Source organism: Oncorhynchus mykiss, chromosome 18 (assembly GCF_057628025.1).
Source record: "Oncorhynchus mykiss isolate SJ-2025 chromosome 18, ASM5762802v1, whole genome shotgun sequence".
In the NCBI taxonomy this organism is placed as follows: domain Eukaryota; kingdom Metazoa; phylum Chordata; class Actinopteri; order Salmoniformes; family Salmonidae; genus Oncorhynchus; species Oncorhynchus mykiss.
In genome coordinates, this window is record NC_143039.1 from 15,317,336 (window position 1) to 15,332,849 (window position 15,514).

A 15,514-nucleotide genomic window follows, 5' to 3' on the forward strand; every position below is an offset into this window, starting at 1 on the left:
TAGGATTCCTAGGGCATGTGTAGGGCATGTTTAGGGAATTTGTAGGGCATGTGTAGGGCATGTGTAGGGCATGTGTAGTGCATGTGTAGTGCATGTGTAGTGCATGTGTAGTGCATGTGTAGTGCATGTGTAGGGCATGTGTAGGGCATGTGTAGTGCATGTGTAGTGCATGTGTAGTGCATGTGTAGTGCATGTGTAGTGCATGTGTAGTGCATGTGTAGTGCATGTGTAGGGCATGTGTAGGGAATTTGTAGGGCATGTGTAGGGCATGTGTAGGGCATGTGTAGGGCATGTGTAGTGCATGTGTAGTGCATGTGTAGTGCATGTTTAGGGAATTTGTAGGGCATGTGTAGGGCATGTGTAGGGCATGTGTAGGGCATGTGTAGTGCATGTGTAGTGCATGTGTAGTGCATGTGTAGTGCATGTGTAGGGCATGTGTAGTGCATGTTTAGGGAATTTGTAGGGCATGTGTAGGGCATGTGTAGGGCATGTGTAGGGCATGTGTAGTGCATGTGTAGTGCATGTGTAGTGCATGTGTAGTGCATGTGTAGGGCATGTGTAGTGCATGTGTAGTGCATGTGTAGGGCATGTGTAGGGCATGTGTAGGGCATGTGTAGGGCATGTGTAGGGAATTTGTAGGGCATGTATATGGCATGTGTATGGCATGTTTAGGGCATGTGTAGGGCATGTGTAGGGCATGTGTAGGGCATGTGTAGGGCATTTGTATGGCATGTTTAGGGCATGTGTAGGGCATGTGTAGGGCATGTGTAGGGCATGTGTAGGGAATTTGTAGGGCATGTGTAGGGCATGTGTAGGGCATGGTGGAGTTATAGTGACAGTGTATCAAATGGTGCTGTGTGGAGGTGATGAAGGATGGCCAGGCATCAGTGGAGATCTCTAGCCCTCTGGACAGCAGAGTGGAGGAGGAGGAGGAGGAGGAGGGAGGGCTGCCAGAAGAGAGAGAGCTGGCCAAGCATTCTATTGGACGTAAAGTCCACATTCCCAGGTAGGCTTCAGTAACTCTGCTCCTCATCTGTACAGTATGACTCCTTTTTCATTCCAATGTCCCCCAGTTAGGCACCTTTTAACCCTTCTAGTGTTCAAGCTGGGCTGAAGCATGATGGGTACTCTCTCATTCTCTATATCCATAATAAACTCCCAGGTTGTTCATGGCCCATAAGGACGGTTCAGGCACAGAGCTGCTGCACTCTCAGACAGTAGAGGAACGTTTGTATGAGGACTACTCTGACCCTGCTGTCGCCCTGCTTAAAGAACCCCTCCCAGACCTACAGGGTAGGATTCTGTTCATTACTCTACCTCCATAGACCTGTGTTCCTCCTGGTCTACCCATAGACACGTCTGTGGTCTCCTCCCAGACCTTCAGGGTAGGATTCTGTTCATTACTCTACCTCCATAGACCTGTGTTCCTCCTGGTCTACCCATAGACACGTCTGTGGTCTCCTCCCTGACCTACAGGGTAGGATTCTGTTCATTACTCTACCTCCATAGACCTGTGTTCCTCCTGGTCTACCCATAGACACGTCTGTGGTCTCCTCCTAGACCTACAGGGTAGGATTCTGTTCATTACTCTACCTCCATAGACCTGTGTTCCTCCTGGTCTACCCATAGACACGTCTGTGGTCTCCTCCCAGACTACAGGGTAGGTTTCTGTTCATTACTCTACCTCCATAGACCTGTGTTCCTCCTGGTCTACCCATAGACACGTCTGTGGTCTCCTCCCAGACCTACAGGGTAGGATTCTGTTCATTACTCTACCTCCATTGTTTCCTCCTGGTCTACCCATAGTCACGTCTGTGGTCTCCTCCCAGACCTACAGGGTAGGATTTTGTTCATTACTCTACCTCCATTGTTTCCTCCTGGTCTACCCATAGACACGTCTGTGGTCTCCTCCCAGACCTACAGGGTAGGATTCTGTTCATTACTCTACCTCCATTGTTTCCTCCTGGTCTACCCATAGACACGTCTGTGGTCTCCTCCTAGACCTACAGGGTAGGATTCTGTCCATTACTCTACCTCCATAGACCTGTGTTCCTCCTGGTCTACCCATAGACACGTCTGTGGTCTCCTCCTAGACCTACAGGGTAGGATTCTGTTCATTACTCTACCTCCATAGACCTGTGTTCCTCCTGGTCTACCCATAGACACGTCTGTGGTCTCCTCCTAGACCTACAGGGTAGGATTCTGTTCATTACTCTACCTCCATAGACCTGTGTTCCTCCTGGTCTACCCATAGACACGTCTGTGGTCTCCTCCCAGACCTTCAGGGTAGGATTCTGTTCATTACTCTACCTCCATAGACCTGTGTTCCTCCTGGTCTACCCATAGACACGTCTGTGGTCTCCTCCCTGACCTACAGGGTAGGATTCTGTTCATTACTCTACCTCCATAGACCTGTGTTCCTCCTGGTCTACCCATAGACACGTCTGTGGTCTCCTCCTAGACCTACAGGGTAGGATTCTGTTCATTACTCTACCTCCATAGACCTGTGTTCCTCCTGGTCTACCCATAGACACGTCTGTGGTCTCCTCCCAGACTACAGGGTAGGATTCTGTTCATTACTCTACCTCCATAGACCTGTGTTCCTCCTGGTCTACCCATAGACACGTCTGTGGTCTCCTCCCTGTCCTGCAGGTGTGCTGGGTATAGCGGTGCTGAGACCCTCTCGTCAGGATGTGTGGTCCAGATGGGTCATGCAGAAACAAAACAAGGACATCATCCCCACCAACCTCAAGTCCCGTCGCTGGGACAACTTCCCCTCAGTAGAGGTAGACTGAGAAAATCAAAGAGAAAATGCAGTTGAAATAGACGCATAATGTATTAGCAAATCATGCTAGTTTTCACGTGTACTTGAATTTAAGGTCATTTATACATGGTCAAAACACACTTTAGTCATATGGTTTGATGATACCTTAAAATGTAAATAAATAAATAAATCTACTTTATCCCCTAAAAACATTCTTTAAACATCTACTGTAACCCCGCCCCAGAGGAAGACGCCAGGTCCTCTGTTCGGGACCACCCTGGGCCGGGGTCTGACCCTGAGAGAGAAGCCTGTTTCTGAGGCCTGCAGGCCCGTGCTGAGCTGTCCTGATACCCTGGAGGTCCGACAGCTGCTCCAGTACCAGCCAGTCAGCAGACAGCTCCGCAGGACTCTGGAGACTCGCCTCAAGGTGCAGCTCTGCAGCTCATCTCATTGTCCTGTGTGTATTCTACAAGGCAGTCTCCATTACAGCAGCCTTAACCCAGTGTACAAGCAGACACAGTCCCATGTCTGGCCATAATAATAATCAGCATTTGGTGGGGGATTATATTTGTCCTTTTTCACACATGTACCAGTGTGTATTATACACATGTGAATTGGAGATCTGTTTTGTTGCATATCCCAACTCCCCCTGAGACAATTAGGGTTAAGTGCCTTACTCAAGAGCACAGCAGCAGTTTTTTGTGACCTTGTCAGCTCAGGGATTCGAACCAGAGACCTTTCAGTAACTGACCCAATGCACTAACTGCTAGGCTACCTTAATATAGATGTTCTATCATAACATGCATGTGTTTGGTATGGGGTGTACTCTGTATGTCAACATGTGTTTGGTATGGGGTGTACTCTGTATGTCACCATGTGTTTGGTATGTGGTGTAATCTGTATGTCACCATGTGTTTGGTATGCGGTGTAATCTGTATGTCAACATGTGTTTGGTATGCAGTGTAATCTGTATGTCAACATGTGTTTGGTATGCAGTGTAATCTGTATGTCAACATGTGTTTGGTATGCAGTGTAATCTGTATGTCAACATGTGTTTGGTATGCAGTGTACTCTGTATGTCAACATGTGTTTGGTATGGGGTGTAATCTGTATGTCAACATGTGTTTGGTATGCAGTGTACTCTGTATGTCAACATGTGTTTGGTATGCAGTGTAATCTGTATGTCACCATGTGTTTGGTATGCGGTGTAATCTGTATGTCAACATGTGTTTGGTATGCAGTGTAATCTGTATGTCAACATGTGTTTGGTATGCGGTGTAATCTGTGTGTCAACATGTGGTCCTCCTCCTGTACCTGGTCCTCCTCCTGTACCTGGTCCTGTCTCAACATGTGGTCCTCCTCCTCCTGTACCTGGTCCTCCTCCTGTACCTGGTCCTCCTGTACCTGGTCCTCCTCCTGTACCTGGTCCTGTCTCAACATGTGGTCCTCCTCCTGTACCTGGTCCTCCTCCTGTACCTGGTCCTGTCTCAACATGTGGTCCTCCTCCTCCTGTACCTGGTCCTATCTCAACATGTTGTCCTCCTCCTCCTGTACCTGGTCCTGTCTCAACATGTGGTCCTCCTCCTCCTGTACCTGGTCCTGTCTCAACATGGTGTCCTCCTCCTCCTGTACCTGGTCCTGTCTCAACATGTTGTCCTCCTCCTGTACCTGGTATTGTAGGAGTACATGGAGCAGGTTATCCAGAGAGAGAACCTGACAGAGAAGATGCAGCTGAATGACCCTCGTACTGAGGAGGAGAAGATCCACGCTGCTGACCTGCTCAAACTGGTCCTGGTCAGTCAGTACACACACACACACACACACACACACACACACACACACAGAGAAGGAGGAGAAGGTCCACGCCACTGACCTGATCAAATATGTCCAAATTACTCGGGTGCTGTAGTGTTCTGTTACTCGGGTGCTGTAGTATTCTGTTACTCGGGTGCTGTAGTGTTCTGTTACTCGGGTGCTGTAGTATTCTGTTACTCGGGTGCTGTAGTGTTCTGTTACTCGGGTGCTGTAGTATTCTGTTACTCGGGTGCTGTAGTGTTCTGTTACTCAGGTGCTGTAGTATTCTGTTACTCAGGTGCTGTAGTATTCTGTTACTCAGGTGCTGTAGTATTCTGTTACTCAGGTGCTGTAGTATTCTGTTACTCGGGTGCTGTAGTGTTCTGTTACTCAGGTGCTGTAGTATTCTGTTACTCAGGTGCTGTAGTATTCTGTTACTCGGGTGCTGTAGTGTTCTGTTACTCGGGTGCTGTAGTGTTCTGTTACTCGGGTGCTGTAGTATTCTGTTACTCGGATGCTGTAGTGTTCTGTTACTCGGGTGCTGTAGTATTCTGTTACTCGGATGCTGTAGTGTTCTGTTACTCGGGTGCTGTAGTATTCTGTTACTCGGATGCTGTAGTGTTCTGTTACTCGGGTGCTGTAGTGTTCTGTTACTCGGGTGCTGTAGTATTCTGTTACTCGGGTGCTGTAGTGTTCTGTTACTCGGGTGCTGTAGTATTCTGTTACTCGGGTGCTGTAGTGTTCTGTTACTCGGGTGCTGTAGTATTCTGTTACTCGGGTGCTGTAGTGTTCTGTTACTCGGGTGCTGTAGTATTCTGTTACTCGGATGCTGTAGTGTTCTGTTACTCGGGTGCTGTAGTATTCTGTTACTCGGGTGCTGTAGTGTTCTGTTACTCGGGTGCTGTAGTATTCTGTTACTCAGGTGCTGTAGTGTTCTGTTACTCGGGTGCTGTAGTATTCTGTTACTCGGTTGATGTAGTATTCTGTTACTCGGTTGATGTAGTGTTCTGTTACTCAGGTGCCGTAGTATTCTGTTACTCGGGTGCTGTGGAATTCTGTTACTCAGGTGCTGTAGTATTATTTTACTTGGGTGCTGTAGTATTCTGTTACTTGGGTGCTGTAGTATTGTGTTACTCGGGTGCTGTAGTATTCTGTTACTCTGTGACACCATGTGCATTTCTTCCTCCTCAGTCACTTCCAGAGTCAGAGCACCCCACTATAGAGAACAGAATCTGCCCCGGTGAGTCCTTCATTTTGGCGTGGCACTTTATGGTGCTTGGAGATGATTTCCTAGCTGTAGCAATGAATTGGATAAGGGAAAGGAATGGTGAGTTGAATAGGGAGTGTTTGTGTTTGTTCCACCTCAGTGGATGCAGCCACCCTGTACATCCAGGCAGTGAAGACTCCAGCCCTGCAGACTGAGGCCTCGCTCTCAGAGAAACACACAGACAGGTGAGTCAGAACTAGCCTGGTCCTAGATCAGTATAATAACTAGCCTGGTCCTAGATCAGTATCATAACTAGCCTGGTCCTAGATCAGTATCATCACTAGCCTGGTCCTAGATCAGTATCATAACTAGCCTGGTCCTAGATCAGTATCATCACTAGCCTGGTCCTAGATCAGTATCATAACTAGCCTGGTCCTAGATCAGTATCATCACTAGCCTGGTCCTAGATCACTATCATAACTAACCTGGTCTTAGATCAGTATCATAACTAGCCTGGTCCTAGATCAGTATAATAACTAGCCTGGTCCTAGATCAGTATCATAACTAGCCTGGTCCTAGATCAGTATCATAACTAGCCTGGTCCTAGATCAGTATCATAACTAGCCTGGTCCTAGATCAATATCATAACTAGCCTGGTCCTAGATCAGTATCATAACTAACCTGGTCTTAGATCAGTATCATAACTAACCTGGTCTTAGATCAGTATCATAACTAACCTGGTCTTAGATCAGTATCATAACTAGCCTGGTCTTAGATCAGTATCATAACTAGCCTGGTCCTAGATCAGTATCATAACTAGCCTGGTCCTAGATCAGTATCATAACTAGCCTGGTCCTAGATCAGTATCATAACTAGCCTGGTCCTAGATCAGTATCATAACTAGCCTGGTCCTAGATCAGTATCATAACTAACCAGACCTTAGATCTGTAGATCATATTTCTCATGAGTCTCTGATTAGTAGCCATCTTATTTTCCCTGTACTAATGGGTTTAGTTAAACTATGAACATAAATATCGACAGCTTTGAACCTTTTCCATTATCTTCTCATCATATTACAATCTCCTGTTTTACAGCTTCAGCGAAGAGGCGAAGGATATTATGTGGAAGAGCAGGATAGAGCAACACAGGTAACTATGTGGAAGAGCAGGATAGAGCAACACAGGTAACTATGTGGAAGAGCAGGATAGAGCAACACAGGTAACTATGTGGAAGAGCAGGATAGAGCAACACAGGTAACTATGTGGAAGAGCAGGATAGAGCAACACAGGTAACTATGTGGAAGAGCAGGATAGAGCAACACAGGTAACTATGTAGAAGAGCAGGATAGAGCAACACAGGTAACTATGTGGAAGAGCAGGATAGAGCAACACAGGTAACTATGTAGAAGAGCAGGATAGAGCAACACAGGAAACTATGTGGAAGAGCAGGATAGAGCAACACAGGTAACTATGTAGAAGAGCAGGATAGAGCAACACAGGTAACTATGTGGAAGAGCAGGATAGAGCAACACAGGTAACTATGTGGAAGAGCAGGATAGAGCAACACAGGTAACTATGTGGAAGAGCAGGATAGAGCAACACAGGTAACTATGTGGAAGAGCAGGATAGAGCAACACAGGTAACTATGTGGAAGAGCATGATAGAGCAACACAGGTAACTATGTGGAAGAGCAGGATAGAGCAACACAGGTAACTATGTGGAAGAGCAGGATAGAGCAACACAGGTAACTATGTAGAAGAGCAGGATAGAGCAACACAGGAAACTATGTGGAAGAGCAGGATAGAGCAACACAGGTAACTATGTAGAAGAGCAGGATAGAGCAACACAGGTAACTATGTGGAAGAGCAGGATAGAGCAACACAGGTAACTATGTGGAAGAGCAGGATAGAGCAACACAGGTAACTATGTGGAAGAGCAGGATAGAGCAACACAGGTAACTATGTGGAAGAGCAGGATAGAGCAACACAGGTAACTATGTGGAAGAGCAGGATAGAGCAACACAGGTAACTATGTGGAAGAGCAGGATAGAGCAACACAGGTAACTAACTAACTGCTCTGTATTATAGAGCTGACATAGTGGACATTCACATCTTTTCCCAGCTATTAATGAATGTTTTAATGTTGCTGTACTGTTCAGACAGGAGCTGGACCAGGAGAAGATTTACAGAGCGGCTCTAAGGAACAGAATCATTCCTCCTTATTTCCACTCAGAGAAAGGAGCAGGTTTCGAGTACTCGGAGGTGACAGCTTTCTCATTAATGGATTGTATTCAGCACAGCTACGTAATGGCTGTTAACAGTTCCATTGGATTCATTAATACACATCCATTGTCCCACAGCCCAGCCAGTCAATTTATAAACTTCATCTCAACTGGAAAAAAGCGTCTAGACAATATTTCCCAATGCTACTAGCCTAGCGTTTGGTTTGGTACAGAGGTAGTTAATATAAGACAATATTTCCCAATGCTACTAGCCTAGCGTTTGGTTTGGTACAGAGGTGGTTAATATAAGACAATATTTCCCAATGCTACTAGCCTAGCGTTTGGTTTGGTACAGAGGTGGTTAATATAAGACAATATTTCCCAATGCTACTAGCCTAGCGTTTGGTTTGGTACAGAGGTGGTTAATATAAGACAATATTTCCCAATGCTACTAGCCTAGCGTTTGGTTTGGTACAGAGGTTAATATAAGACAATATTTCCCAATGCTACTAGCCTAGCGTTTGGTTTGGTACAGAGGTGGTTAATATAAGACAATATTTCCCAATGCTACTAGCCTAGCGTTTGGTTTGGTACAGAGGTGGTTAATATAAGACAATATTTCCCAATGCTACTAGCCTAGCGTTTGGTTTGGTACAGAGGTTAATATTAGCTTCACTGTGTGCCTCTCCAACATATTGCACATTGTATTCAGCTCAGCTACTGTACGTATATAAAACAACTATCTGGGTTTCCCCGTCAGGTCCCTGATATGAGATCTCTGTCTCAGGACCTTCCTCCATTCCCCAACACTCCCAACTCCCAGAACTACCTCAGAGATGCCCCTCGGGAGACAGGTTAAAGCTAGGCTACATTTAAAACAATACTAATGATATATGGATGATACAGTATTGTGATATTTTATCCTTCATTAAGAAAGTGACCCTGTTTTGCATGTTATTTGTTCTTGTGTGTGTTCTTGAAGCAGCCCAGCGACCTTTGAACCCCACGCCCTCTCACGCAGCAGGAAGTGATGCGCTGCCTAGGAGACCCACCAACCCCACCCCTCAAACTGCAGGTCTGCTCAGTACACGACTTAGACTTGGGTTAGTGTTAGGGTAAGAGTGGTGACAGCTGGTCTTACTGGGGTTCGAGTCATAACGAAAAAGACATTACAGACAAATGACTTTACAATTTACATCAGTTTAAAAACCTTAGTGTGTGTGTGTGTGTGTGTGTGTGTGCGTCTATCAGTTATACATACATGTCAGTACATAAACACAACAAGTATGTATGTACTGCGGCGTTGTGCCGTGAGGTATTGCTTTATCAGTTTTTCTGGATCTGTGGACTTTGAAAAGACCCCTGGTGGCATGTCTGGTAGGCAGGGTTCGCACGAGGTGCTTGAATTTGTTCTGAACCTGGGGACTTTGAAAAGACCCCTGGTGGCATGTCTGGTAGGCAGGGTTCGCACAAGGTGCTTGAATTTGTTCTGAACCTGGGGACTTTGAAAAGACCCCTGGTGGCATGTCTGGTAGGCAGGGTTCGCACGAGGTGCTTGAATTTGTTCTGAACCTGGGGACTTTGAAAAGACCCCTGGTGGCATGTCTGGTAGGCAGGGTTCGCACAAGGTGCTTGAATTTGTTCTGAACCTGGGGACTTTGAAAAGACCCCTGGTGGCATGTCTGGTAGACAGGGTTCGCACGAGGTGCTTGAATTTGGCACTCTGAAATTCAAGTACTGGAATACCTTGAAAATCAGACATTTACTCAAGTTGGTAGTTGAAAAGTTGTCCCACCTAGCCATCGTAAGATGAATGCACTAACTGTAAGTGGCTCTGGAGAAGAGCGTCTGCTGAATGACTAACCGACAAAGATAATTCTATTTGGTCAAACACCATTTTCCCAACAGTTTGCAGACACCTACTGTATATAAATCAGTCATCATGGTCTTGTATGTGTTACTGTGTTACTGATATCTAGATCTGTGTGTGTTCTCCTGTAGGGGACAGCTCTCATGGTGTCTCTACAGTGAAGCAGCAGCATGGTGGTGGGATTGGGCCTGGCAGTACCCAGGTGGACGTGGCAGGGAACCCACGCAGACACAGAGTCAAGCTGCCAGCCTCCATCCTCAGCTCCAAACCCTTCAGCGTGCCCAACCAGCAGGTAACACACACACACACACACACACACACACACACACACTGTGACGTACATACATATACACACACACACACACACACACACACACACACACACACACACACACACACACACACACACACACACTGTGACGTACATACATATACTCACACTCACACACACACACACTGTGACGTACATACATATACACACACACATACACACGCGCACAGGTGCACACACACAGGTGCACACACTAGTGTTCCTCACCCACCCAGTGAGAGGTGCATATGTCGATTGAGGAAATGTTTGTGACTGTAGGTGTGAATGTTGTGAATTGATGGGCTGGGGGACATGTGGGGAGTGTGTGACTGTAGGTGTGAATGTTGTGAATTGGTGGGAGTGTGGGCTGGGGGACATATGGGGAGTGTGTGACTGTAGGTGTGAATGTTGTGAATTGGTGGGAGTGTGGGCTGGGGGACATGTGGGGAGTGTGTGACTGTAGGTGTGAATGTTGTGAATTGGTGGGAGTGTGGGCTGGGGGACATATGGGGAGTGTGTGACTGTAGGTGTGAATGTTGTGAATTGGTGGGAGTGTGGGCTGGGGGACATATGGGGAGTGTGTGACTGTAGGTGTGAATGTTGTGAATTGATGGGAGTGTGGGCTGGGGGACATGTGGGGAGTGTGTGACTGTAGGTGTGAATGTTGTGAATTGGTGGGAGTGTGGGCTGGGGGACATATGGGGAGTGTGTGACTGTAGGTGTGAATGTTGTGAATTGGTGGGAGTGTGGGCTGGGGGACATATGGGGAGTGTGTGACTGTAGGTGTGAATGTTGTGAATTGGTGGGAGTGTGGGCTGGGGGACATATGGGGAGTGTGTGACTGTAGGTGTGAATGTTGTGAATTGGTGGTGGTGTGGGCTGGGGGACATATGGGGAGTGTGTGACTGTAGGTGTGAATGTTGTGAATTGGTGGGAGTGTGGGCTGGGGGACATATGGGGTGTGTGTGACTGTAGGTGTGAATGTTGTGAATTGATGGGAGTGTGGGCTGGGGGACATATGGGGTGTGTGTGACTGTAGGTGTGAATGTTGTGAATTGGTGGGAGTGTGGGCTGGGGGACATATGGGGTGTGTGTGACTGTAGGTGTGAATGTTGTGAATTGATGGGCTGGGGGACATATGGGGAGTGTGTGACTGTAGGTGTGAATGTTGTGAATTGGTGGGAGTGTGGGTTGGGGGACATATGGGAAGTGTGTGACTGTAGGTGTGAATGTTGTGAATTGGTGGGCTGGGGGACATATGGGAAGTGTGTGACTGTAGGTGTGAATGTTGTGAATTGGTGGGCTGGGGGACATATGGGAAGTGTGTGACTGTAGGTGTGAATGTTGTGAATTGATGGGAGTGTGGGCTGGGGGACATATGGGAAGTGTGTGACTGTAGGTGTGAATGTTGTGAATTGATGGGAGTGTGGGCTGGGGGACATATGGGGAGTGTGTGACTGTAGGTGTGAATGTTGTGAATTGGTGGGAGTGTGGGCTGGGGTACATATGGGGAGTGTGTGACTGTAGGTGTGAATGTTGTGAATTGGTGGGAGTGTGGGCTGGGGTACATATGGGAAGTGTGTGACTGTAGGTGTGAATGTTGTGAATTGATGGGAGTGTGGGCTGGGGGACATATGGGGAGTGTGTGACTGGGGCCTAGATATAATCTGTATCATGGAAGATCTGAGCTCTAGCGCCATTTGAAATTTAAAGGGCAAAATGTTCCCACATTCACGGGAAACGCTGCATATGAAAATTACCTTTCAGATTTCAGTGGCGCTATAACGTGGATCTTTCACGATATGGATTTAATGTAGCCCCGGGTCATCTAGACGCCACAAGACGGTGTTATCCTGCTGAGCTAAAGCCTAGGCTGTAGCCCAGGGAGCTAACACAAGTCTTCTGGTCCAAGGTGAATACACTGAACCACGTCAGTTAACACTAATGTATCTGTCCTGCCAGTTCAATAAGTCGCAGCTTACTGAGCTAGAGCCCAGGCATTACCACGGGGACCTAACACGAGTCTGGCTCTCAGTTCCTGTGTGTAGAGGAGCCGGTGAGGAGGAAGGTGAAGACTGTGTCTGTGACGGGGGGGCAGCTCGCCCCACGGGGGTTTGAGCTCCTCCCAGCAGAGGTCCAGTTTGGGACCCTAAAGGAGGGCTGCAGCTACAGCGTCCCTGTGCTCATGAAGAACGTGGGCTTCCACACCTGCAGGTCAGACCAGACACATACAGTGCCTTGCGAAAGTATTCGGCCCCCTTGAACTTTGTGACCGTTTGCCACATTTCAGGCTTCAAACATAAAGATATAAAACTGTATTTTTTGTGAAGAATCAACAACAAGTGGGACACAATCATGAAGTGGAACGACATTTATTGGATATTTCAAACTTTTTTAACAAATCAAAAACTGAAAAATTGGGCGTGCAAAATTATTCAGCCCCCCAAAAGGTGGTGCCCCTTGTAGCACCACCTTTTGCTGCGATTACAGCTGTAAGTCGCTTGGGGTACGTCTCTATCAGTTTTGCACATCGAGAGACTGACATTTTTTCACATTCCTCCTTGCAAAACAGCTCGAGCTCAGTGAGGTTGGATGGAGAGCATTTGTGAACAGCAGTTTTCAGTTCTTTCCACAGATTCTCGATTGGATTCAGGTCTGGACTTTGACTTGGCCATTCTACCACCTGGATATGTTTATTTTTGAACCATTCCATTGTAGATTTTGCTTTATGTTTTGGATCATTGTCTTGTTGGAAGACAAATCTCCGTCCCAGTCTCAGGTCTTTTGCAGACTCCATCAGGTTTTCTTCCAGAATGGTCCTGTATTTGGCTCCATCCATCTTCCCATCAATTTTAACCATCTTCCCTGTCCCTGCTGAAGAAAAGCAGGCCCAAACCATGATGCTGCCACCACCATGTTTGACAGTGGGCATGGTGTGTTCAGGGTGATGAGCTGTGTTGCTTTTACGCCAAACATAACGTTTTGCATTGTTGCCAAAAAGTTCAATTTTGGTTTCATCTGACCAGAGCACCTTCTTCCACATGTTTGGTGTGTCTCCCAGGTGGCTTGTGGCAAACTTTAAACAACACTTTTTATGGATATCTTTAAGAAATGGCTTTCTTCTTGCCACTCTTCCATAAAGGCCAGATTTGTGCAATATACGACTGATTGTTGTCCTATGGACAGAGTCTCCCACCTCAGCTGTAGATCTCTGCAGTTCATCCAGAGTGATCATGGGCCTCTTGGCTGCATCTCTGATCAGTCTTCTCCTTGTATGAGCTGAAAGTTTAGAGGGACGGCCAGGTCTTGGTAGATTTGCAGTGGTCTGATACTCCTTCCATTTCAATATTATCGCTTGCACAGTGCTCCTTGGGATGTTTAAAGCTTGGGAAATCTTTTTGTATCCAAATCCGGCTTTAAACTTCTTCACAACAGTATCTCGGACCTGCCTGGTGTGTTCCTTGTTCTTCATGATGCTCTCTGCGCTTTTGACGGACCTCTGAGACTATCACAGTGCAGGTGCATTTATACGGAGACTTGATTACACACAGGTGGATTGTATTTATCATCATTAGTCATTTAGGTCAACATTGGATCATTCAGAGATCCTCACTGAACTTCTGGAGAGAGTTTGCTGCACTGAAAGTAAAGGGGCTGAATAATTTTGCACGCCCAATTTTTCAGTTTTTGATTTGTTAAAAAAGTTTGAAATATCCAATAAATGTCGTTCCACTTCATGATTGTGTCCCACTTGTTGTTGATTCTTAAAAAAAAAATACAGTTTTATATCTTTATGTTTGAAGCCTGAAATGTGGCAAAAGGTCGCAAAGTTCAAGGGGGCCGAATACTTTCGCAAGGCACTGTAGATATACATCCATGAACAATTAGTATGGCTGTTTGTGGACATGTCTGTCAAGGATGGTGGTGCAGTGAAAATGACAAGGTTTAAGGTCTTGGTCGTCAGGGTGTGTTCTCCTCTGTCTATGTTCTGGTGGGTTCAGCGACTGTTCTGTGTTGTTGTACTTTAGGTTCAGTGTGAAACAGCCGTCCCCTGGTACTGGAATCAGAGTCATCTACACCCCTGGACCTGTGAGTTCTACTGAGCAGAGTGATAGTTACCGTAGTCAGCTTGATTCAATTACACAAACTGAACATTTCCCATTGTTTTCTTTGAGGATGTTTTAGATTCATACATCTCACTTCACTTCCTGATATGACTAAATTGACCCCTGACCTTTGTTGCAGGTGGCTGCTGGGATGAAGACTGAGCTTCAGGTGGAGCTGTATGCCATGACTATAGGTCTGGAGGAGTCTGCAGAGGGAGAGGTCTACATCTCACACCACATCCACATCAAGACTGAGACTGAGATCTTCTACCTGCCCGTCTTAGCTAATATCCTTCTCAAATGGCTTTTAGTCACACTTTATTTGCATAGTCCCCTACGAATAACAATATTTACTATAGAGTTGGTCGCCTCAGTGATGTTTTCATTGTGCAGTGAGAGATCTTACACTAGTACGCAGGTATGGTTATAGAATAGCTCAAGTGAGGACATGATTGTTTTTTACAGTTAATGGCGAAGGTCAAAGTTTCTCTCAGTGAAAGCAGCGATGGTCTCTGTTGTCCCCTCCTTAACGAGTGGTCTCACCCATCCTCCCCGAGCGTCTGTATGACACCAGGACCAAGGATCATACCAACGGGCTCCAGACAGGGGTATCCAAGGTACGCCTCATCTCCTCCACCCACTCAGTCAGACGTGGAGTGGTCCTCCCTCGCAGACCTCTTCTCTCCAGCACCGGTTAGTGATTTACAGTATCAGAACACTGGAACTAATTACTCTCTAGAATGCCCTTCAAGCCAATCAGAAACCAGTATTCAACAATGCCATGGTATAAGAACATGAAGTAATGTCTAATGGATGCTAAGTGTTTTACATTCACTCCCCACTGAAACGTGATCTTTTCCTTCCCACTTCCAGGTGAAATTGAATCAGACGGATTGAGACAACTTATATAAAACAACTTTCACCGTGCTTTGGGGTTTTGGTCACATATTGCCGTTGTTCAATAGAATACATCTTAGGAATAAAGAACAGTGATATAACACATTCCTTGTTTTTCCTGTGAGTGAGGTGGTGTGTGTGACGGTCTGTGAGTGAGGTGGTGTGTGTGTGAGACGGTCTCTGAGTGAGGTGGTGTGTGTGTGAGACGGTCTGTGAGTGAGGTGGTGTGTGTGTGTGAGAGTGAGGTGGTGTGTGTGTGAGTGAGGTGGTGTGTGTGACGGTCTGAGTGAGGTGGTGTGTGTGTGAGTGAGTGAGGTGGTGTGTGTGTGAGTGAGGTGGTGTGTGT

General features: G+C 46.6%; 1 protein-coding gene across 8 annotated transcripts in view; it reads left to right on the forward strand.

Moving 5' to 3' along the window:
* Nucleotides 1–15,271, forward strand: part of spag17 (sperm associated antigen 17) — a 48,870-nt gene extending 33,599 nt beyond the window's left edge. For 2 of the 8 annotated variants that reach the window (XR_016488284.1, XR_016488285.1), the window contains exons 30-46: nt 864–1,006; nt 1,163–1,293; nt 2,653–2,786; nt 3,009–3,191; nt 4,445–4,558; nt 5,750–5,798; nt 5,926–6,010; nt 6,860–6,913; nt 7,923–8,025; nt 8,746–8,839; nt 8,971–9,060; nt 9,987–10,147; nt 12,128–12,379; nt 14,194–14,254; nt 14,411–14,558; nt 14,815–14,964; nt 15,145–15,271. Coding sequence is in view for 4 of the 8 variants with exons in the window: in XM_090207290.1 (XP_090063416.1) it covers nt 864–1,006; nt 1,163–1,293; nt 2,653–2,786; nt 3,009–3,191; nt 4,445–4,558; nt 5,750–5,798; nt 5,926–6,010; nt 6,860–6,913; nt 7,923–8,025; nt 8,746–8,839; nt 8,968–9,060; nt 9,987–10,147; nt 12,201–12,379; nt 14,194–14,254; nt 14,411–14,558; nt 14,815–14,964; nt 15,145–15,182 (1,920 nt within the window). In the remaining 4 variants the exon portion in view is untranslated. Of the gene's footprint in view, nt 1–863; nt 1,007–1,162; nt 1,294–2,652; nt 2,787–3,008; nt 3,192–4,444; nt 4,559–5,749; nt 5,799–5,925; nt 6,011–6,859; nt 6,914–7,922; nt 8,026–8,745; nt 8,840–8,967; nt 9,061–9,986; nt 10,148–12,127; nt 12,380–14,193; nt 14,255–14,410; nt 14,559–14,814; nt 14,965–15,144 lie in introns of all 8 variants that reach the window. The other 6 variants (XM_090207292.1, XM_090207294.1, XM_090207290.1 and 3 more) reach the window with 4 other exon arrangements.
* Nucleotides 15,272–15,514: the final 243 nt, after the last annotated feature.